Source organism: Triturus cristatus, chromosome 8 (assembly GCF_964204655.1).
Source record: "Triturus cristatus chromosome 8, aTriCri1.1, whole genome shotgun sequence".
Taxonomy (NCBI): Eukaryota; Metazoa; Chordata; class Amphibia; order Caudata; family Salamandridae; genus Triturus; species Triturus cristatus.
Window position 1 is genome coordinate 1,242,252,859 of NC_140591.1, and position 24,946 is coordinate 1,242,277,804.

Below are 24,946 nucleotides of genomic sequence, written 5' to 3' on the forward strand. Positions count from 1 at the left end.
CCGTGTGCTTTGATGACTCTGGCCAAGTAAGACACATAGATGTTAAATAATGTTGGACTCGGAGATGATCCTTGTGGCACACCACACGGGAGGGCAAATGATGGAGAGTTGAAAGCACCTAATCTCACTAGTTGGGTGCGGTTGGAAAGGAAGGAGGCTAAGAGGGCTTTGGCCCTGTGTCTGATACCGATGGTTGAGGCACAGTCGATCAAAGTAGCGTGATCAACCGTGTCAAATGCTGCTGATAAATCCAGCAGCACCAGGACAGCAGCACCACCTTGATCTAGTATCGTCCTGATTTCATCTGATGCTTTAATGAGGGCTGTCTCGGTACCGTGGCCTTTCCTAAAGCCAAATTGTGTGTCATCCAGTAAGTTATTATCTTCAATATATTGAACCAACTGTGAGTTCATGATTTTTTCGAAAATATTTGCTGGGAATGGAAGGCTTGTGACAGGCCTATAGTTTTTTTGTGTCTGCGGGGTCGACATTGTGCTTCTTCAGCAGCGGCTTGATAATGGCCTTTTTCCATATGGACGGATAGTTGCCTGTACTAAACATTGCATTGCGAATATTTGATAGGATGGAGGCTATTAGATCAGGGATCAGTTGCAAAACTGAAGGTGGACAAGGGTCAGTGGAGAATCCAGATTTCATGAGGGAAATTAGATCCATGATCTGTTGCGGTGAGACTTGACTAAATTCAATGAAAGAGGGGGAGCCTTCTTCCTTGTCATGAGCCCTGATCTGGTGGTCTGCCTTAGGTTGGGCTGCGAAGTTGACATATATTTGACTGACCTTTTCCTGAAATATACTGGCTAGTGAGTTACAGAGGGTTTGCGAGGGGGCTATAGGGAGATTTTTTGCCAGCCCCGATAGCTTGGCCACTACCTGATCCAGTTGTTTAGTAGAATCTTGAGCGGATTCTGTCTAAGGTAGTAGTTACTTTTCTCCAGGATAATGAGGTGTTTATACTTAGTTATCGCTTCCTTGTAACAAGTTTTTTCGTTGTTGTTATAGTCTCTACGCCAGTGCCTCTCCAGGTTTCTACATCGTTGTTTTTTAAGTCTGAGAGCCTCTGAGAACCAAGGGGCAGAAGGGGCATGTCTGTTTTTTGAGGCTTTTTTGATTGGTATTAAAGAGTTGAAGGCATTATGGAGCCATTCTGAATAGTTAGATGAGGCAAGTTCAGGGTCTGGTGTAAAGTCGTATCGAGTGGAGAGCAAATCTGTTTTGAGAAGATGTTGATCAATGCTACTCCAGGCTTTGAACGATGTAGATGGAAATAACCTAGTATGCGGAGTGTTTTTCCTTTTTATTTAAATTTCAAACAGAACTGCACAGTGGTCAGTACAGACTAGGGGCAAGACGCTGGTTGCTAGAGAACAGACCATCTAGAGTATGACTAGTTGAATGTGTGGGGCTTGTCACCAACTGGGTAAGGCCCACTGCCTTATCATCGTGGGTCTCTAAATGGAAATTAAGTCTCCCAAGATGGTGAGGTTGGATTCTCCTGCTAAGGGTTCAAGAAGACTGCCCAAGGCAGAAAGAAATTCAGCCCGCGAACCCGTCGGGCGATAGAGAAGTATACCTTTGAAGGGTTGTGAATGGGTGAGCATGATCGAGAAAGTAAAAGCTTCACAGACCAAGGAGGGGATTGTCTCCGTCCTGACTAAGTATTTATCACGGTAAATGATCGCCAGTCCTCCTCCCCCCTTTTTAATAGGTCTATCTTGTCTGTAAGCATAGTAACCATCAGGGGTTGCGGTGCAAAAATCAGGTCCAGACGATGGGTCCGCCCAGGTTTTTGTTATAAATAGTATGTCAAGATCGTGGTCCTTTAATAAGTCGGATATTTCATATTTATGTTTGGAGAGGGAACGTGAATTTATATGGGATAAGTGAATATATTCTTGTTTTGTGTGCGGAAGATGCAGCTGAGAAGGAGCTGAATTAGTGTGGAATTCCAATTTAAACGAACAATTGGAGCAACTGAGAGAGGAGTGAGTGGTTAGCGAGTCTTTGTCTAGGTATGGACAGATGTGTGTGTTAGTAGTAAAGCAGATATCTTTCAGTTGTTTACTGGAGTATTTTAACATCTTACCAGGCAATGCAGATGAGGGAGAGCCGGAGGCGTGGCCCTGGACCCGATCTGGGCACTGACGGGCTTGCCTTTGATTTATGTAGGCAAGTATCAGCTGCTAGTCTGCTAATCTGCGAGCAAACCTCATTCATAAGGTTGACATGACACAAATTACGTGTAAGAAACAAAAAGCAAGGCTAGGGGAAGAGGATAGGTGACCTAAACTCCCTGAGGGTCCATCACTCCAAAAGCTGCAGACCCAAAAATGGCATTTGAAGCAAAGAAATTTCGAGGCCATGTTCTTCAGGACCTTTATAACTAGGGTACTTGAAAAGACACAAGCCTATAACATTACGCCCTTCATAGAGCTATTGCAGGAGGCCTTTTGGATGATCTACCCTCTACATACAAGGAAGAGGTGTGGCACCGTGGCCAGGGCGACTGAATCTGGAATCTGGGGATCACGGTTCGATCCCCGGCGCCAGATTAGCCCAGCACCATGTGACTCTGGGCAATAGCTTGCTTAATCTTCCCGACGGCCCCCAGCGCCTAGAGACCCTTACGTGTGATTGTTCGTGCTTTATAAATGTGGATTATTATTATTATTTCTCTTTCCTCTCATCCACTTCATATAAAACCCCAGGGAAATGAGAGTCACAATACAATTAGACACACCCTGCAATTTACCCAGATTTCATGCGGTCTGCTAACTGTAAAGAAGTAGTACACGGAAGTAAATAAAATTCAGCCTCTTCACACTTACTACAAGTGATCTTTCTCAACACAGTCTGCTTATTCAATACTCCAAAGGAAGCAAAGGACCCCATGGAATGAAATTGGAACATAGCTTAAAATAGATCAAAGATCCAAATGAAGTCAGTAAAATAACTCACATGACCTGAAGCAATTTTGGGAACGGAGCTAGTTGTCATGCCGTAGTAGCCAGCGGTGCAAGCTTCTCACCATCCTGCAAGACGCCAGCCTCTCTCGGCCACCACACCCAGAGTTGGATGCTGGTCCGAGTGCCCCAATATCGCTGACAGTCTGGTAGGGGCCACGGGCACTAGAACGGGAGCGATGGGCCCGCAGAGAGCTGAGAAGACTGTCGGCAAACAGCTTCATCGCAGTGACAAGATGGCGGCTCAGTTAACTACACAGAGATCGCGGCGTGTGCACGAGTTGCATCAAGTTCGACCAGGACCGCACAGAAGATCGACTGCAACGCTCTTGGTGGCGCTTCCTGCAGGGGTGTTTCCCCCCACTCCTCCCAACAACTGGATTAACGATGGGCCCAGACCGCCGTTTTCAGCTCCCTAGATTGTGGGGCGGTGCTCTCCCCCCCCCTGCATTGCAAAGTAATAGGAGATGCGGGTACATAAAACCAACCTTATGGACATCTGGGAGACCCCCCCCCCCATACCCCCCGGCCGGGCAGCCAGTTGAGGAGTGCGGCAGTTACCCTGGGCAGTTCCCCAGGCGTGCTGTGTCATGGCTTGCTCGTTCCCGGACTAAAGCAGGCCACGGGAATTTGGATGCTGGGACTCACAATTGCTTCACTTCTCCCTGCTGTTGGTCTTGGAGGGGGACCAGCTGGTTCTACTGGGGGCCCCCATGTGAACCACTAACTACAGCATTGGGCACGAGGCTCCAGAGGTGCAATATTCTGCCCTGCAAGCGAACTACACTGCTGCCTGCCTCACATCTATTACTGCAGTGCTTGTTGGAACCAGGCTATTACAGCCCACTCTTCCCTTTGATATTTGGACTTTGAAGTTTGGTGGCGCCCTGAGTGGGGCGCCAGGGGGCTTGCTGGCCAAGGGTTGGTATTAATACCCATGTACCTTCCCTGGAGACTGGGCCCTCGATTGTGTAGTGGTGAAGATGGTCGCCTTCATTTTAGTGGTGGCCCTAGATCCCACAGACTGTACTGCACCAACCCATTACCACTGCTACAACTGTGGCTGACTGTGCAGCGCCCCTGGCCCTGCTACTTGTGTCTGACTACAGAACCTGGTTGAATCTCAATAACACCTATTTGCCTCTGCCATAGGTCGCACTCAGAGGTACACGGATGATGCCACGGCAAGTGCCCCCTGGTGGGGATCAAGCAGGGCATGGGCATACCTCACACAGACAGCAAGTTCGATAAGCTATCAGCGGCGAGCAACGCTACCGGGGAACGACTGGAGAATAAGTAGGACTATCTCGGTTGGGCTGGGCCTTATTCGAGAAGACTCTAGGAAAATATTAAAGAGGATATTCACTTTGGAGGCATCAGTTCACAGAACTGGAGGCACACACTTAGCACCTGACGGTGAGGCTAGATCAGATAGAGGGACCACAGTAATATCACGATTGCTGAACTGCGGAGATGGTGGGGGGCAACTCCATCTGGGGTTCCTAGAGAACTGGCCTCAGGAGGTTGTGGCCCCGGAGGGGCTGTGTAAGTTCTATGCCTGGGAATGGGTGCACAGGGTAGGAGCCCACCCGCCCCAGCTGGTGGCCCCATCAAGCCCAGTAGTGGCCTGCCTCCTGCATTTCCACAACAGCAATTTACTCTTTCATCAGCCCTGCAACAATGGCCCCTTCGCAGTGGAGAATGCTTAGGTTGCTTAGGTGATTCCCTGGGCACGGCAGATTACATTATTTGAACCCTGACTGGATGGCAGCTAGGTCCTGTGAGGCGCATGCCTCAACTGTGGTCTTGTACCATTGTAGCTGCATTTTCTCCTAGTGTGTTTTTCCTACTTCTTTTCATTTTTGGCTTGGGGAGAGTGCGGGGGCCTGTGCTAAGGGTGATTTTCCCACTGTTTTGTACTTGGTTTGCTTAAAAGTCTGGCTAGTCTCCTCCCCTAGTGAACCTACTGATACAGACCTATTTGGCCCTTGTTGACGGCCCTACTTGACGGCCCTACTTTGTAGGCTGTTTGCCTTATCTTGTTTGTACAGGATGTACACATCACAGTCTGGTGGGTGTGCGACTGGATGGGGTGCTTTGCTGTGATGCAACAAATATGAGGGTGGTAGACGTGGAGTACCTGGCAAGAACTTTTTCTGACCAATACCTCCTGCTATGCACTTTCCGGTGGTCGACTCTCAGATGTTGCATCACCACTTGGCGATTCTAAGTGGACCCAGCCCTGCGCGATGACCTGGTTTTCTGGGCTTCGCTTGGTGAGCAGATCACTAATTTTTGGTTTGACAATGTAGGTCCGGCATCGTCGTTAGTGGTTGAATGTGAAGCCCTTAAGGTGGTAGTACCACGTTATTGTATTTCCAATAAGTTAGGGGTGCGCACCCAACCATATTCAGACATTAGGCAGCATGAAATGGTTTTCGATGGGCTTTTCCCGGATCTGTAGGGGGACATTAGAGGGCAAGAAGTGGATGCTCTTTGAAAGGGAAAAGCTGCTTATGATGGTGGAGTGCCTGTGACAATATGACTGCAGGACATATAATGCAAAAGCCCATGTGAAGAGGGATAAAATCGGGCAGCATGTTAGCCTGGCTCCTACAAGAAGGGGCCACACTATTCTTCAGATTCGGGATTCGGCACTGGCGTAACAAAACTTGAGGGAGCCTCCCTGCAATGCAAGGCACGTGGAGGAGCCCCCTCAGACCCCAATCAGGAGCTCAGCAGCCAGAGTGCTGTGATGAGGGCCCCCTGGAGCTTGGGGACCCCCCTGCACCGCAGTGGCTACGGGAGCCTGTGTTACATCTCTGCGATTCGGTGGAGCAAGAAGTGTACACATGAGGAAATTAATACTGCGTTCATGCATTACTACCATGAGCTAATCTCTGTAAGCACCGCAGTTTGCAAATCGTTTTTTTGCGTTACATCACACATTCCTACCCGCCAGTCCTTGATCCTGTGGCAGACCGACTGGGTGCTGATATCACAGTACAAGAGGTGCAGGGCACAATTAAAGGGATAGTTAGAGGTAGGGTCTCTGGGTCAGACAGGTTGCCCATAGAATTCTGAAGTGCTTAATCAGCTGCGCTCGCTCTTAAGCTGTTTGAGTCTTATAATGGTGCTCTGCCTCGGGGGCTGCTTCCGCCATCTTGAGTGATGCCATGATTGTGTCTCTACCCAAGTGCTGTCCTGCATCAGTTAACAGAGGCAGGGCTCGCACTACTGGGTGCTCCATTTACAGGGGCGAGGCTAGCTCCTTCTTGGATTCCTGGAACTGAGAGAGGCGTATGACATCTTGGTGGGGCACTTCTTGCTGTATGGGGCTTTGTTGTGTAAGGTCCACGATTGGTGGGTTTTGGGCAATGCGGAACCTCCAGAACATGAGTGCCTTCGCAACCTGGTCCTCATAATGGGGAAAGCAAAGGCGGTTGCGCTTCTCTATAGGGCTCTGTTGAAAGGGGCACTGTTGGATCTGTCCCAGCTGCACTAACGCTGGGAGGTAGATCCGGTTAACACGTTTGTGAATCAGCCTGGAGGAAAACGAATAGTTTCTTACCTGTCGGTGTAGTTTTGCAGCTTGAAGATCTTTCTGGATTCACTATGCTGTGCATTATTCCGCGATCTTGTGGTTGGGTCCGGATTCGTAGTCTTTTCTTTTCTTTTTTTTTTTTTTGTAGCCCAGGTGGGCGGCGACGACCCACCATTTGGTGCACCACCCGTGACGTCGTCGTGCTTCCTGCGGAAGTCCCACCTTTGGGGCGCCATCTTCAGGTTCTTTTTTCCTTTCCCTCTTTTTTTTTTTTTTTTAACCCTAGGCGATTGATTAATCTTTCTTGTCCATTTTTCTGTACGTTTTCATTCCTTTTGATCTTTTCCATTTTACCCCCTCTTCCTCCAGCCTCATCTTCCTGGCGGAGGTGGGTGGGTTCGCTAGTGAATCCAGAAAGATCTTCAAGCTGCAAAACTACACCGACAAGTAAGAAACTATTCGTTTTGCAGCGTGAATCTTTCTGGATTCACTATGCTGTGCATAGACTTTGTAGCGGTTTTCCTAATTTTGTGGCGGCTGGGTGGTAGATGAGCGTTGGTCGTTGAAAATGTGTTGAAGCACCTTCTGTCCAACCTGTGCTTCCTTGTTCATCTGAATGTCCACGCAGTAGTGTTTCGTGAACGTGTGCACAGATGCCCAAGTTGCCGCGAGACATATGTCCTGGATGGGCGTGTTCGCCAGGAAGGCAACGGTGGCCCCCTTCTTCCTTGTGGAGTGAGCCCGAGGCCCCTCCGCTAGCTCCTGTCCAGCCTGTTTGTGGCAGAATTGAATAGTGAGGGCAATCCACCTAGCGATGGTGCCCTTAGTCACTGGCCTACCCATGAAGCTAGTGGCAAAGGACACGAACAGCTGCTTCGACTTCCTGAGGTCCTTGGTTCTCTCAATGTAGCGCATCACCGCTCTTCTTGCGTCGAGGGTGTGCAGGGCCTTTTCTGCGTTTGAAGTCGGGTTTTGGAAGAAACTTGGTATCTGAATACTCTGATTCATGTGGAACGCCGACACCACTTTGGGCATGAAGTGTGGGTCCGTCCTCAGGACTACCCTGTCCTTATGAATCTGAATGTAGGGTTCCTGTAGCGTTAGCGCTTGAAGCTCGCTCACTCTGCGTAGTGAGGTGATGGCCACTAGAAAGGCCGTTTTCATCGTTCACATTTGCAGTGTGGCCTTGTGAATGGGTTCAAACGGTGCCTTCATGAGCTCCGTCAGAACTACGTTTAGATTCCATGCCGGCGGCTGCAACCTTTCCGGAGGGGCCATTCTTTTTGCTACTTCCATGAATCTCTTCACCACCTGCGAAGTGAAGAAACTTCCACCCTTTTCACCTCTGGTGTATGCAACGATCGCCGCTAGGTGTACCCTTAGGGAGCTCGAGCAGAGGTTACTCTTTAGGAGGTGTGTGAGGTACCTCAGTACTGTTGAGTCTCTTGTCATTCTGTTTTGCAGGCCCTTCTTTCTGCACCACACAGTGAATCTCTTCCATTTTGCGCTGTAGCATTTTCGTGTCGTTGGTTTCCTTGCCTCTCGTAGCACTCGCATAGTGCTCGGCGGCAGTCTTAGGTGTGCGAACTCTAGGTCTTCAGGAGCCATGCCGCCAGGTTGAGGGTCTCTGGCTCTGGATGCAGGACCTCTCCGTTTTGCATTGCGAGCAGGTCCTTTCTCCTCTCGAACCTGTATGGATTGCCTTGTGCCATTTCTTGAATTTGTGAGAACCATGTCTGCCTTGCCCACTGCGGAGCCACTAGGATCAGAGTCATGTTGCTGGTTCTGCACTTGTCGAGCACTCTGTGCAACAGGGGTATCGGAGGAAAGGCGTAGGCAAATGTCCTCGACCAGCTTATCCATAGGGCATTTCCCTGGGATTGCTGATCTGGTTGCCTGGACGCGAAGCTTTGGCATTTTGCATTTTGGCGTGTTGCAAATAGGTCTATTGTGGGAGTTCCCCATCTCCGGAAAAGCTTCTCCGTTTCCTGGCCATTGAGCTCCCACTCGTGCGATGCCGAGGTCTGCCTGCTTAGCCAGTCTGCCTCCACATTGTCCTTCCCCGGTAGGTGAATTGCCAGTAGATCTATCCTGAGAGGTATGGCCCATCTCCAAATCTCCTGAGCCAGAGAGGAGAGAGGGAACGACTGTGTCCCCCCCTGTTTGTTGATGTAGAACATTGCCGTGGTGTTGTCCGTTTGAACCAACACCCTCTGGTTGTACAGGTGCCTCTGGAATGCCTTTGGGCTAGGAAGATTGTTTTCAACTCGAGGTAATTGATATGGCGAACCGCATCTGCTGGAGCCCACAGACCCCTCACTCTGAGGTTGTCCATGTGCGCTCCCCACCCCTTTTGTGATGCGTCCGTGGTAACGGTCATTGTTGGGTTTGGTGGTGTCAGGCTTCTCCCTGCTGTCATGTTGTCTCTGTTCCACCAAGTTATCTCCTCCTGCACTGCGTGCGTAACAACCACTAGATCCTCCCAACTTCCGCTTGCTTGTGACCATTGCTGTTGTAGCCATTCCTGGAATGGTCTCATGTGCAGGCGTACATTCGGCACCAGCTGGATACACGACGCCATCATCCCCATCATCTTGCTCACTGACCTCACTGTCAGAGCTCGCCCCTTCTGGTAGAGCCGCGTCTGCTTCAGCAGGGCATCTGTCCTCCTGTCGCTGGGCACCACTGTACTGGTCAGGGAGTTGATTTTTGCCCCCAGGAAAATCTTCACCTGCTCCGGTTCCAGCGATGACTTCCCCCAGTGAATCGAGAACCCCAGATTCGTGAGAGTGTCTGTTACTCTGTTTGCGTGCCTCTCGCACTTCTCGCGTGAGTTTGCCTTGACCAGCCAGTCGTCTAAGTAGGGGTAGACGTGTATTCCTTGCCTTCGTTGGTGGGATGCGACCGCCGACAGGCATTTTGTAAAAACCCTTGGCGCCGATTTTAATCCGAAGGCCAGGGTTGTGAACTGGTAGTGTTCCGGGTCGATGTTGAACCTTAGAAGGGCCTTGTGTCTTCTGTTTATTGGGATGTGCAGGTAGGCATCCTTGAGGTCCACGGTGACCATGAAGTCCCCGTCTCTTATTTGGGGCAGTACCTCCTGCAGCGAAGTCATTTTGAACTTTTGCATTCTGATGAACTTGTTTAGGTACTGCTGGAGCAGAGTTTTCTTTTAGAAAATTCTGGGGCTTTTGAAGCTCTGGCATGTTTATGCGTTTTATTAATAATTAACAATTAATTATTTGTCTTGTGCAAGTGTGTTATATTAATCAACCCGTTTGTCCTAACACAAGAGAAAGTTACATGAGGGTTAGCTTATTTGTGCTGTTCATGTATTTACAATAACGTGCAAGTTTTCATGTTTAAACGTTGCTGTGTGCTATTTATTTTGAGCACAAAACGCTGTCTGAATTAATGCTTTTTATGTCGCAAAGCTAGATAAATGCATACACATAAGGGTATTAGTGGGGTTAACACTGTTTAATCATTATGCTGTAGTAACGTTGTTTTTATTTCTTTTAATTGAGATGGTCTATTGTGGCCTATGGAGGCCTAATCCATGATGGCTAATTTTGAGAGCCTGGCCTCGAGTGAATATGTGAAAGACGTGACGAGAGAGACCCCTGCTGGAAAAAGGTCGAAGACAACTGACCATGGTCCTTCTATGAAATTTTCCATGAGGACGGCAGCAGCTTTGGGTGTTCTCCAAGAAAAGTGAAAGTGTCCTTGGCAATCTCGAAAGACAAAGGAGCCTTAGAGGGAAACTCTGAACTGTGGCTCGATGGCCGAGGAGAAACCGGATTAAATGTGTTACATATTTTATTTTCTTGGTTCCTGTTCCGTAGTTCACGTCTTGTGACTTTTCCTGAGCGGAGATTTCTAGATGTAGCAATGTTACATTTCTTCCTTCTCGTTCTGCTCAGTGATACAGTTTATTCTGCCAACTTTATGTGTGTTTCTATTGTATTTTTCACTATAAAAACTGTTAGTTTAGGGAGGGATCTCCCCACTCTTTTGGTCACCTGCCGCGTGAACTTGTGTTGCTGAGGATCGATGCTGAGGACTCTGTCCTGAGAGATTTTACCGAGAGACTGGTCCTGACCCGTTCTGACACTTAGTTAGAATAGGTAACTATGAGAAATGATTTATTCTGATTACTTTGACTAATTTTAGATAAAGCAATATAACTTTTAAACATGGTGTTGAATATTCTTTCTTGTCAATTATTGAGTACATTTTGATCATTGCTGTATAGATTGTATAGAGTATGATTAAGGATAACCACTATAATTAGGTCCTATCGTCCTAGATATAGATGCAGGGTTTTCTTCCCACAGGTCTTATGCTAGTAGAGTATTTGAGCGTATGTTAGTGAAATGGGCCCTAGCGTATGATGAATGTATGTGCGTGTAACTGTGAAATTACTCTATCTGTGGTAGTGGGTTTATTTTAAGTACCCTGATCTCTATCAGTACCGCAGGTCCAGGATGGGTCTGAGGTTTCCGTCTACTTTCGGGATCACGAAGTAGTTTGAGTAGACCCCCTTGTTGCGTTCTCTGAACGGCACTGCCTCTATGGCTCTCTTTTCTAGAAGCTTCCGTGTTTCTTCTCTGAGTAGGTCCAGTTCTTGAGCCGATCTCTGCCTTCCCTTTGGCTTCCTGTTTGGCGGTTTTTTCTCCAAATCTACGCAGTATCCGTACTGCATGATGTTCAGTATCCACTTGTCTGTGGTTATACGCTGCCACTCCTGAAGGTAGAACCTCAGTCTTCCGCCTACTGGTGATGTATGCTCGTAGGCTTTTGATCCTTCTCTCCCCCCCGATGTTACTGTTTTGCGCCTCACCCTTGGGGGCATGTCGAGGGTAGGCGTCCTCTTGCGTGCTGAGTCACTTTGATGAGGGCTGGTCACCCCCTCTCCTCCTCTGGCCACGTCCGTTCCCTCTCCCACGAAAGGACTGGCCCCGAGGTTGGTACTGCCAGTTTTGCTTCTGTTGACCTTGTCCGTGAATTTCACCCTGCTGACCCTGCTGGAACGTCTGGTGCGACGCCCCCTGCTGGCTTCCTCCCCTACCGTAGGGTCTCCTCGAGGGATTGCCTCGCCTCATTCCCCTCAGCTGTAGGGCCCCCATGGACCTCGCCGTTTCGTTTTCTTTTTTCAGCTGGGTGAGCTTCTCGTCTACTGTTGCTCCGAACAGTGTCTCTCCGTTGAAGGGGGTGCTAAGGATGTTGTTCTGCACCTCCGGTTTGAATCCCGAGATTCTTAGCCATGCATGCCTTCTCTCGGTGACCCCTATGGCCATGAGTCTTGCTGAAGTCTCTGCCCCGTCCAACGCCGTCTTTATACAGGAGTTGGCGATGTTTTTGCCTTCGTCTACCACGTGTGAGGCTCTCTGGCGGTATTCTTCGGGGAGGTGCTTTACTAGCTCCCATATCTCGTCCCAGTGCTGGTACTGGTGTCTATTGAGGAGTGCATTGGAATTCGCCATGCGCCAGTGCATTGCGGCGTTCCTCTCGACTTTTCTTCCTGTGAGGTCTATCCTCCTGCTCTCTTTTTCAGGTGGTGGGCCCGAAGTTCCTGGTACGTTGGCCCTTCGCCTGGCCGTGGAAGCTATGATGGAGTCGGCGGTCACGCTACCTTTGATGTAAGGGGGGTCCAGGGAAGAGTGCTTATACTTCTTCTCTGTCCTGGGAGTGATCGACCGGCAGGTCGCTGGTTCCTTGAAGGCCTCTCTCCCCTGATTCATCACACTTTGTAGCATGGGGAGGAACTGGCTCCTCGTCTGGATGGGGAGCAGGGTCTCGAGGAGAAAATCGGCTTTCGGCTTCTCCTCGTCGAGCTGGACGCCGAAGGCGGTCGCTGCGCTCCTGACCACCATATTGTACACCCCGATGTCGTCGGGTGGCGAAGGCCTCGAAGGGTACGTGTCCACGGGCTCCTCCGGGTTTTCGGTGTCGAGATCCTGCTATTCGATGTCGTGGCTGGTAGATGGCGCCGAGCCGTAGAACGACTGCTGGTCTTCTTCCTCGGCTTCTCCGTCATAATAGGTCTCGTCTTCCTCTTCGAGATCCCTTGTCAGGCCCTCGGTGTCGAATTCGTCCTCGACCTCGACGACGTCCGTCGATGAAACCGTTGGAATCTTGAATTCCTTCATCTTGGCGTCGAACTCCTTCTTCCTTTGAAGGATGTTCTCCATTTCGGCCTCGAGCCGCCTCTTCTTTTTCTCCATCTCGGAGATGCTTTCGGCGTCGACCGCGGGTCTTTTCGACGAAACTTGCGTCGACCGTTCTTTCTGCGTCGATCGCCCCGTTTCCTGGGTTGTCTTCGACGACCCTTGCTTTTCGGTGTCTTTCGGCACCAGGGAGTCCTTCTCGAAGGATCCGCTCGGCCTCTTGTCCATGGTTCCCCCTTTGGAAGTTTTCGGCGCCGGGGCTCCCTTCGTGGACTTTGACTCTGATTTTCTCGAGTCACCCTCGTGTTTGAGGTACTTTCTGTTTTGCGCTCGACGATTCTCTTATCTCATCTTCTTTCTTCTTGTCGGTCTCTACGACCGTGAAGTTTCGGCTGTTTCGGCGACGTTGCCCTCATCGTCCGTGGAGAGGCCCAGATCGTAGAGCGACGGGGCCGTACCCTTGCCCTCCATGCTGGCGTTGGCTCTTCTCTGCCGATCTCTCACCCGGAGCGTCTTCGGCGCGAAGGCTGAGCAGGCGTTGCAGTCTTTACTCTGGTGTTCGACCGGTAGGCAGAGGTTGCAGACCGGATGCTGGTCCTTCTGCGCGAACTTGTGGTGGCAGTTTGGGCAGAACTTGAATGGCGTCTTGTCCATTGCTCTCAGGGCCTCTGAGTGCGCATTCTCCAAGGTCGTCGAAGAAAAAAGGTGCTGAACCTCCTTTCTTCGCGCTCCTGATGTAATCTCTTCCTTTCCTGTGATATCCTCGTAGTATTTATCGACGAAGCTCGCTTTTCTTCCTTCGATTGTAATTCTGGAGCTTCCCGATGACGATCCAGACCCAACGGCGGAAAAACGAATCTGAAGATGGCGCCCCAAAGGTGGGACTTCCGCAGGAAGCACGACGACGTCACGGGAGGTGCACCAAATGGTGGGTCGTCGCCGCCCACCTGGGCTACAAAAAAAAAAAAAAGAAAAGAAAAGACTACGAATCCGGACCCAACCACAAGATCGCAGAATAATGCACAGCATAGTGAATCCAGAAAGATTCACGCTGCAAAACTCTGGTTTTTATCTCCCAAGGTGTCTCGAAATGCCAGATTTAACATCATCCAGTTTAACTTTTTTTATCAGGCGTACCTCAGCCCTAGGCACATACACGCCATGTTCCCTGGAGCTACACTGGCGTGCCACAGATGCAACGCGGACGACACAGGATTCTGTCATGTGGTATGGACCTGCCAGACTCTGGTTCTATACCAGGATGCTACATTGAAAGTTATCTGTCCAGCCATGGATAGACAATTTGACTGTACCCCACAACTGTGCTTATTGGGCCTTCATAATCACAGGGCAGCCCAAATGGTGAATGCCGGGTTTGCAGATTTAGCGATTATTCTGGTCCATAGGCAATTGATGATGAGCTGGAAATCTGCCAGTGGCTCCGACCTGTACAGATGGGGGAAGGAGTTGGTTAAATGCTAGGAATGTGAGATGGAGGCGCTCCAGAGAGGGGAGTCCAGAGGAGTGCGCAGGATTCCAATCTTGCCTGGGGCACGATTTTAGTAGCTTACCCGAGATTAGATGCACTGGGACAGATTTTAGCTGAGGTGACTTCAGCGGCTTCTTCGCCAGATGCTGACCCGCCCCTGTTGTCTCCTGACCCTGCTTCGGTTGCCTAAATATGTGCTGACTTGGATGTGAGTGTAATATTTGCCCGCAAGTAAGTTAAGGAGGAGATGAGGGAACTGGGGACCACAGAGTAGCTGTCTGGGATTGTGCCTTCAGCTTTATACCTCTACTATAGACTGACATTGTGAGCTGCTGCATCAGCCTCAACCCGTTGTTAGGAACCCGTGCTCAATGTTGACTCAGATAAATATGTTTGGGGTATATGCCGCTAGCTACCGCCCCAGCCAAACACACCTACCTTTCTATGTTTAGTAGAGTAGAATTGTTAAACTGAAAATAGCAATTTTTTCATTTATTTATTAATGACCTGGAGCAGTGCTGAAGAACATGCTAAAAGTAAAAATAAATGCATAATAACTTACTTGGAAATGAAGATGTCCCATTCAATATAGATACTGCCAATTGTTATTGATGACTAGACTGACTAGTTGCATTAGTAAGGGCAAGGAACAATGGATTTGTAGTATTGGTCAGTCTCTATTTCTTAAGCACAAGTTCAGTGTGCACCTCAGAAACACCCTCCATCTCCAACTTACCATATTCATTTCTTGGTCAATGTAACTTGCAGGGAGTGGGTACTCTTGTGGGAGAGAGGTCAGAAATCTCTTGATTTCGAATAAAATTGTTCACCCTACTATTGGCTACCACATAAAAATAGAGGAACAGACGAGTTTGAATGCCTCTCTACATAGAAGCAATGGTGGTGTTACACTAGCCACCACAAAGCCTTTCAGACCATAAATGACTTGATACAAGAGTTTAAATTGATAGATGTGTGGAGCATTCTCCATAGATGGCCAGAAACTCGTATTACTCGGCCCCCTCAAAATACATTTCCATTGCAACGCTATCAGTCCATAGACCAGGCTCATTTATGTATGAGAGCATGAAATGAAGATATGTTCAAGCACTCCTTGGATACAAGTCAGTGGACACCAAAGAATTTCAAAGAATTAGTAATTATCATGCATAGGACCTCAGGCTTCCACACTACTATTTACAAATGTATCAGGAGGCAAAACACTGTGCTCCTCATCAACTAATCACAAAATTGAATCTATGTAACAATCTTTGTATTCACCACTTCAACAACGATTACCTCATCGCCTTTCACTCAACTACCATTACTTCAACAGTGGCTATAGAACAAGGAAAAATGCTTACACCCAAGTCATTGTAGCCTTAGACAGCATCATTAGTCAGGATCCCTGATTCTTACCTCTTAGAGTAAGGACAAGGAAACTAAGTAATAATAAACAAGATTAAGAAACAATTAATGGGATCATGGTACAAGTTAAAATAAATGATAAAAATAGAAGTGTAAAAAGAACGTACACACTTAATTAGCTACATTTTTATGGTTTACAAAAATAATGTACATCAGAAAATAAACTGTGATAATTAGAGATACAACAAGCAAGCATGAAGTCATATATAGCTAATACTCAAAGCAACTTGGACCCTTACCAACTGTAAGATTCGCCAACTGAGGAGGTAGGTCTGTTGTTACTAGCCGATGTCGAAGAATCTGGTTCAGTTGATGAAGAGTAGTTACCTTTTCACTTTTGGTGATGGGGTCAGGGGGAATAATTTTATCCTAGCAACAGAAGGAAGGTTATTCTTAAGTACTGTGAGCTAATTCACTTTACCTGTTTTATCCATTTTTTTTGTTGTTTCGTTGGGTTGGACAGGTTCCCCAAAAAGATGAGAAATTGCTTTTGACAACATGTGCATAAAAATACTTATTTACATCAGATTTTATATGCATACTAAAATAGACATCAAAATTCCATTATTATCAATAGGATCAATTATATTTTCATGGATTTTAAATAACGAAACAGTACTCTGAAGCCATCCCAAAATGATTTTAACTTTTTAACTTGTGAACAATACCATCTCTCTACTTTTACTTTAACTGTTAGTCAATTTAATTTCCACATTCAAACTTGTTCTTCATTGGTCTTGGTCTCTCTTTGTCTCAAGTATTTGTTTGTTCTACATAAATGTAGTGCCTACATGCTGTTTACGACCATTTCTATGGTTGTGCAAGAAGGTGTTTAAGTAGTGCGTCTCACATCTGCTGCACTCCTTGGTCTTCACAATTTATGTTGCTATTCTCCTCTAAAGAATGCCACTTTAGATATGACCTCTAGGAACCAACTACGCATCTCTCCATTGGACCACTTTCACTACATTAGGATAACTTGGGAACCTGCCTTTCTCTTGAGGTCTCCCTATTTCCACTTAATTATGTTAAACCTCAAAACCAAGAAGAGAAAAGCAGATATTTATTTTTATTTAACAGAGTCTTTTATAGAGCGAACTTGACCCGAGGGAATCGGGTATCAGAGCGTTTTACACTAACCCCAGTTGCATTACAGGAGGACACATTCATTTTTGTTAGGCATGGGGAGATGAAGTGATTTGCCCAGAACCACAGGATGTAGCGCGCACTTGCCGAGACTCGAACCTGGCTCCCCAGATATGAGGTCGACAGCCCTAACCATTAGGGCAACTCCTCTTCCCAACTCATTAACTTAACTCCTCTTTAACTTCAACACCATCACCTACTCCACTAGCTTGGTTATGCATTATCCCAAGGGACTGAACGCCTTCATTCTCAGAATAGGAGTATATTTAACCCCTAGTCTACTATATGAAAATTGATTATGATGAGGTGTGGTCGTGAGACCTCACCATGCAATGGCCTCACAATCTTTATTTGGCCCAGTTAAGTTTCTTTAATAAACCCCTTAGCTTAGTCCTGGGTAGCTGTGGGCAGAGCAGTCACACTTAATCAAAATAACTAGTGTAAAGCATTTAGAAGTACAAAATATAGTAAATCATTGTAAGCAGTTTAGCAGCTAGGCGCCAACAGGCTAGAATGACTACTTTTCTTTACTTGGATAGGCCACAGCGTGTCGGGGGACAGTCACAGGGATCCCTTAGGCCCAAGGAGAAAGTTACCTGTAGTGCTGATTATTTTGTGAGCCCTTGGTGCACTTTTCTCCTTTACCGCAGTGCAGCAAATAAGTAGCCCTGATGCGGAGGATGCTGAAGAGATGCAATGAGTGTTCCTGGGGTCAAACTGGTGCCACGGACATCAGGGGTCACCTCCGGGACCAGGACTCTAGTTCCCATGTTGCAGCAGGGGAGTCCAGTGCACGTCCACTCGCCATTAGTCAACTGAACCCCCAGTTACAGCAGTCTCACTGATTCCTTGCAGGTAATTAAAAATCCTTTTCTTTGGAGGACCAGAGTCCACTTCGACTTTGGCTAAGGGTTTTACAGACTTGGAGACACCACGGGAAGGTCAGGACACAGTAGCATAAAAGGGCCCTTTGGCGTCCAGCAGCAGGCAGGCATTCCCTGGGCAGCCGGGCCCTCGATGAGTGCAGGGTTCATTTGCTTTTGGTGGTCCAGAAGCTTAACAGGAGGTTAGCCAACTAGCCCTTGGAGTCTCTCCTTCTATCCTGGCACATGTAGAGCTCTTTTCTATAAGTGGACATAGCCCTCTTACCGGGTCTCCTTGGGTACAGTCTAGTCTTTGGCGCAGCCACTCTTAGCTTGGTCCCGAAAGAAGCAGGACAGTCCTTCTGTCTTCTTTCCTATCGAGTAGTGATCCGAGGACTGAGGGCCTGAAGTGCCAATTGTATGCCATCTTGTGGGAGGAGAGGACTCACTAGCCAATGAGGAAATCATTTCTACACTGAACCCGTCACACTTAACATAATTTCCTGGAGGTTTGGTCACTAAACAATCTCAATATATTCTTCTCTACCCAAATCTAAGATGGGGCAAGCCTCCTTCCCCTGTGAGGAGCCCTGGACACGACCCTGAGGTGTGTCCAGCATAATGGGCCACTCCTCCTGGATAACCTATTCTGCAACTGGTTTTCCCCCTTTGGAGGAGATACAGCCTGTCTGCCTACACAAAGGAGAAGGCAGGCGAAGGTATGATCAACATTTTCTTCACTGAGGCGGTAATCTCTTTGAAGCTGGGCAATCCGTGGCTACCACGCAGTAGTCATCCTGATGAAGGAGGCCACATCTTCTCTCACCAGTAATTTGTCCCCATTCCTGGGAACACTTCACACGTACTAGTACAGGGGCAGCATGTTGTCTCAGGGGAGAACTGCCTCAGACAGGAAAGGCTACCTGAGGCTTGGGCAACAAAGCTGTGACTTTCTTTAGTCACCTTCCTATTAAAAGCTACCTTTAATCCAATTTCAGCAATAACTCTGGTTTACTGTAATGTTTAATTTGATACCTTGTAGTTATAACTTTGCTAGTCTCAAATGGAAATAAGCACTTAACCTGGATGATAGTGAAACTCTGTGTTAGCCAATGGGACCACTGGCCATGCTACAGTAAAAAAGGGCAATTTCATGTTTCCACTGTCAGGGCATATTAAACACAAAAGAAACATGCCCTTTTTTTTTTTTTTTTTAATAGTATTAAGCACCTTGCCCGGTAGGCTGCCAAGGCTTTACCTATGGGTGGCTTATTATTATTGAAAAGGAAGGATTTTACCTGGAAAAGGGTTTGTTTTCCAAGGTTGAGTTGGCAGTTTTAAAGACAGCCTGATTATGCTGCAGTGACCGACCAAGAGTCACGTTTTCACCTTTATCACTGTGGTGGTGGCACAATTAAGTGCTGCAGTCCACTACGGACATTTAATTTACTAGCCCTGGGTATCTCTTGTACCATACACTAGGGACTCATTGGTAGGTTAAATAGGCCAACTAGGTATTAACCAATTGTATGTACTATGGGGGTCAGAGAATGGTGCCTGGACAGCCAGGCTCAGTGCCTTACAGAGGCGAAAAAACAGCATCATCAGTTCAAAAACATGGGGGGTGGGGGGGGTGAGATCATACAAAAGAAGTCCTTTCATGCAGCTATACATTCCATCCAACGATTGTATGACTCCCTTCCATGAGCCATGTTTCACTTCACAGTGTGTTCTTTTGAGCTGGTTATACAGGACTGGTTTGGCCACACCTGCATTCTAGCGTTTCAGCACATTTCGCCTTTTCCAGGAGCACTGCCATCTCATACTCAGATTTCTCTTTCTTTCCAGGTATCAGGCTAAACTATGGAATGCATATCGGCAAGCGAGACATTCTGGAATATTTCTCCAAACCTGTATCCCACATTTTAATTCCACCTACAATCGTCAAACCTAAGAGGCAGTGTCTCAGCTTTAGTTATCTGTCATTTCATCTAGCAAACATTCCCCAGGTTATCAGTTTATTTCCAGCAAACTCTTTTACCCCATTAGAAAAGGTTCTCTCTTATTCCCTTAAACCAACTCCATCTGCATTAATTTCAGTACTAATCTGAAAAACAAGGAGGGGCGTGGCTTGGACACCGATGAGGACGGTCGCGTGAGCTGAGAGCTCCGCGCCTACCCCACTGTTTATCCTGCTTAAACGCCGGTTTGCCGTACCGGCGATCCTGGAGGGGGGACCCCCCCTGACGGTGGGGACCAGGGGAGTGTGTGTGCTGAGATCCTGCTGTCCTGTACCGAGGTCGGCGCTCGCCGCGACGGAGGTTGCTGGCTCTGAGTGAGGGCAAGATGGCAGCTAGCCGGCTGCGTAGCTTCGGAGGCGGCGACTAGCGACGGCCGCGGACGAGCTTCGATTGCGGTGCGGTCTGGCGTCTACCCGTTGCTGGTGGCAAGGACTATGATGGAGGGCTCGACGGCGGCCAACCGAAGCTTCTGGAGGTACCCGGCGGCGGCGAGGTGAGGGGCCGTGACAGCGGTGATCCGGAGCCGCATGAGCGCTCTCAGTGCTGGTGTGAGCGGGGCGGCTGGATCTGCCGGCACATTACTCAGAGGAGGCAGCGGGAGACACCCGCAGCTGGACAATGGCGGCAGACTTGTGACTCATATTGGAAAAATCTCTTACCTTTGGTGCTGGCAATAAATAACTGGCAGCATAGAGGGACGATCCCGGTTGCAGGCCTGGTTGGCGCAGCTACGTTTTGTTCAGCAGATGTACCTGATCCCCATATGCATACCCAGCGGGTGGCTTCCTGGCATTACATCACGGATGTTCACCAGATAGGTGCTCCCTAAAGCTTGCCCCTAAACAAAACACAGGCAGAGGGGGCCGATTGGACACTGCTGTCTGGCCGACAGATCCCTTGGGGCGTCTCAAAGCATTCCGCAACTACAGTGTAAGTTCTAAGGGCCAGACTGCTTGCTGGGTGGCCCGAGTTGAGTTTCCTTTTGGTGCCGGTTGGTCGGCGGATTGTGCCCCATGAACAATACCTCCACTTTGATAGGGCGCGGGGACACTGATCTTAAGCTGCAGATCAGCACTCTGGTCGAGTTTCTGGTCGCTGAGTGCGCCCGCCGCATTGCACGGTAATCGGAGGGGGAAATGTCTACAGCCGCGCAGCGGTATCATCAGCGGCTGCGCTAGGGAGTGGCATCGGACCGATATCCAGTCTTCACGGGACGGGCGTTGATGTGTCCGCCTGCGGTGATCTCTGGACGCCGGGGGGGGGAGTCTTGCCTGCAAAGCCTGCTGGCAGAGGAGGCCGAACCACGGGGAGCTGAGGAGCCGCTGGGTTGCCGCCGGAGGCGGGGTCATTTCCCCATTGACGGCGGAGCATTGGAGGGGCCGCCATTTAATGCCTGAACACTACCTATAGAGTGCCTGTGTACTGTGTTGTGCCCCAGAGGTGGTGGGAGGACCCAGTGTAGCACCGCGATGCCCTGGCGATGGGACTGAAGGAGCTGGATGCCTGAGTGGATGTGTAGCTGTTGCCCTGCAATAGAGAAGAATCAGGAATCCTCACAGAGAAGTCCTGGGGCGGAAAGAGCTGTTCTGAACCCAGAGGATACTTGTTTGCGCTGGTGGGCTATACAGTGGATGGCGCAGCTGCCTGCCAGCCAACGGGGAGACGCTGGACTTGTGGAAGTCGGCGGCCGAGCACCCTAGAGAGTAAGGTGGGAACACTGCTGTGATTCGGGCCCGAGTTAGCTGTGTCTGCTGTATGTTGAGGACTGGAGCCGGTTGCGTGCATGCCCACTTTGGCGGCCGCTCATGGGGAGGGCCGCGTTGCCTGACCAGGGCCTGATCACTGTGAACCGGACTGTGGGAAAGCTCAAGCGCTTGAGAGATTCGGCGCTACAGGAAGGATAGACTGGGGTGCCTACAGAATCGATAGCTGTACGTCCATGGGAAATCCGCGTGGCAAGCAGGGAGGAGCGCACCCGGAGCCGGGAGGAGACATGGGGGAGCAGAGAGCGCAGGGGAAAGCCGATTCGCCTCCTGAGGGGATGATGCAACAACAGGTGGATCAGATTCTCCGGGCGATCACTGAAACGAAGGAGGCGCTTCAGCAGGACATTGCTCAAGTGTCGCTGGGGCTAGGACTCCTACGGGCGGACCAAGCGAAGCTGGTAGATCGGGTGAAGCAGACGGAGACTACTCTGGAAGCCCTGGAACCATCGCAGAAAGCACTTGATGTTCAAATGTGTGATGTTATGCGTAGGAATCAAGCACTGGAGAAGAGGGCTGAAGACGCCGAAGGACGCAATAGACGGAATAACGTACGAGTGGTGGGCCTGCCGGAAGGAATTGAAGGGGAAAGTATGCTTGATTATCTGGAGAAATGGTTCCGTACCGAGGTGGCTCCGGAGGGTCTGACTCAGTTTTACACGTTGCAGCGTGCACACAGGGTTCCTGCCCGCCCGTTGGCGCCTGTGAGACCCCCCCCCACCCAGGCCTGTAGTGGCCCATCTGCTCCACTATAAAGATAGAGACCTTTTGCTGCACAGGGCGCGTACGTCGGGCCCATATAAAGTGGACAATAGCAATGTCGCACTATTTCTGGATTACACCCTTGAGGTACAGCGCCATCGAGCCTCGTTCCTGGCGGTTAAGAAGGCCCTCCGGGACAAAGGCATCCAATACTCTCTGATGTTCCCGGCAAGGCTGCGAATATCGATGGATGGCAAAACGATCTTTCATAACGACCCCAACGAAGCATGGAGTTGGCTGGAATCCTACCGGGCAGGAGTGGGTGCGGCGGGATGCACTGAGGGACAGAGGGTGGATGTACCTCGGCCGCTCCGTGAGCGGCGCTCCAGAAGACGACGCAACGAAGCACAAAGACCCACCACTACTCAAACAGAGAAAGAAAGAATGGCGATACTACAGGCTGTGACAGAGCTGTCCCAAGCGAGTGACACTGCGATGCTGAGACTGACCGACTCTGAAAAGGGCTCAGAAGGATCAGACTCAGATGGAACTGATGCGGGGAGTGTTGCCATGCCGCACATTACTCCCAGAACGGCGGATGAGGTTGTGGACGCTTGGTCTGATGACATACCTAGTAAGAGGGACCAGTTGACACGGGTGGCGTTAGCCTTGGGGGGGGGGGGGGGGGGGGGAGGAGGAGGGGGGGACATGGGGGAGCACTAACTGAGTTGCGGGGCAGGTCGGGTTGCTCGGGGCATGTGGGTCCTCGCCTGTCAGGGGGAGGTCCTTTCTGGGACGGTGGAGATCCTTTTATAACGGGGTTCGGCGCTGGGGGTTCGATGAAGCAGCGGGCCTGGCCTTCTTGGTGTTGGACCTCCTCCCCCTTGTTTCGCTATTAGAGCGACTCTCTGGTAGTTACCAGAGGGATTTTAGGTAGACTGTTTGGATGGGGACTAGCTGTTTGGAGCCTGTTCTGGGGAGGGGCGTTGGGGTGTTGTTGGGGTTTTGCTGGGGGGAGTTCATATCACCGGTGCGCCAATGCGGGGAGGGCAGTTAGGATGCAAGAACGAGTTGCATAATGGGGTCAGTACCTGAGCTGAAATGTATTACGTTGAATGTACGGGGGATGCATACTATTGTGAGACGCCACAAGATTCATGCTTACCTGGTACGGAGAGGGGCGCAGGTAGCTTTTCTCCAGGAAACCCATATAGATAAAGGCGAAGGCCGGGCGTTACAGCGCCGTTGGAGAGGGAAGCTTTTCTACACAACTTACTCTGCCTATGCCAGGGGAGCCCTGATCTGGGTGAGGGCGGGGTTTCCTTTCCAACTGACCCAGCATTTAGTGGACCCAGATGGGAGATATGTGGCTGTCATGTGTAGATTGGATGGGAGGGATGTGACACTTTGCAGTGTGTATGCCCCCAATGTGGAACAGAAATCCTTTTTAGCTACATTAACGGGTAAACTGGCACCTTTTTTGACAGGCTCAGTTTTACTAGGGGGTGATTTTAACTCCGTTATGGATGCTAAGCTGGACAGGTCGCACCCCCCATTGCACCAGGTGCCTGCCCATAAGCTTTCGAAACTTAAGAAGGACTGGCAAGCTGAATGGGGATTAATAGATACATGGCGAGCCCACCACATAGGAGAGTGCGACTACTCTTATTATTCTCCCCTACATGACTTACATGTGCGGCTGGATGCGGTGCTATGCTCTCCGGATGTTCATGCATTAGTGCGCTGTAGTGAGTACTTGGCCAAGACAATTTCGGACCATAACCCGCTGCTGTTGACGGTAAGATGGTCCCGGGAGCGGCCTGTTGTCCCCACTTGGCGGTTACGTCCTGAAGCCTTGGAGGACCCGGTGTTTCGAGCTGAGATCCGAGAGGGAATAGAGTGTTATTTTCTTGAGAATGGGGGGACAGCATCAACCCTAGAACTGGAATGGGATGCATTTAAAGTGGTAATACGGGGATTATGCATCGCTAAAAGGACAGGTATGCGGAAAACGCTGTTGCAGGATATAGAAAAGGAAGAACAACGGTTGCGACAGGCAGAGAAAGCTTGCCCAGGGCACCCTGGATTGCAAGATGAGGTTATGACGGCGAGGGAGGAGGTGGCGACACAAGTGGAGCGATTACGCTTCTTTGACCATAAGGAATACCTGGTACGTGCGCATGCGGAGAGAGATAAGATGGGCTCCCTCCTGGCATGATTAGCGAGGCGGCTCCGCGGGGTACGCAGATCCTAGCTTTGACTACCTCGACGGGGATGCCGGAGTATACTCAGCAAGGGATTCATGAGATGTTCCTAGCATATTATGCGGAACTCTATGAAAGTAAACTACAGGGCATGACTGATGGGTTGAAGGAGTTTTTAGCTGAAGTACGATTGCCACGTCTTGAGGAAGACCAGGGGGTGCTGCTGGGGCAGGAGATTACGGAGGGAGAAATACGCAGAGCAATAAAGCATATGGCGCACAAAAAAACTCCGGGGTCAGACGGATTGCCAATAGAATTTTACTCGGCATATGTTTATGCGTTGACCGCCAAACTCCAGGCGGCATATTGCGAAGCCAAGGAACTAGGAAGATTGCCGGGCTCTGTCCGAGAGGCTATTATCATCCCGCTGTTAAAACCAGGGAGAGACTCGCTGTCTCTGTCGGCATATCGCCCGCTATCAATGTTGACGACGGACTATAAGATTTTAAGTAGGATCCTTGCATCCCGGCTGCTTCCTTATATGACATACTTGGTCCACGGCGACCAGGCAGGCTTTATCCCAAAGAGAACCACTGCAACCAACGTGCGGCGACTTCTGCGAATCCTGGGAGAGC

General features: G+C 49.5%; 1 protein-coding gene across 2 annotated transcripts in view; it reads right to left on the reverse strand.

Moving 5' to 3' along the window:
- MED14 (mediator complex subunit 14) overlaps nt 1-24,946 on the reverse strand; it is a 1,045,467-nt gene that overhangs the window by 939,047 nt on the left and 81,474 nt on the right. For both annotated transcript variants that reach the window (XM_085622933.1, XM_085622932.1), the window contains exon 5: nt 15,852-15,981. In XM_085622933.1, coding sequence (XP_085479059.1) covers nt 15,852-15,981 — 130 coding nt within the window. The remainder of the gene's footprint in view (nt 1-15,851; nt 15,982-24,946) is intronic.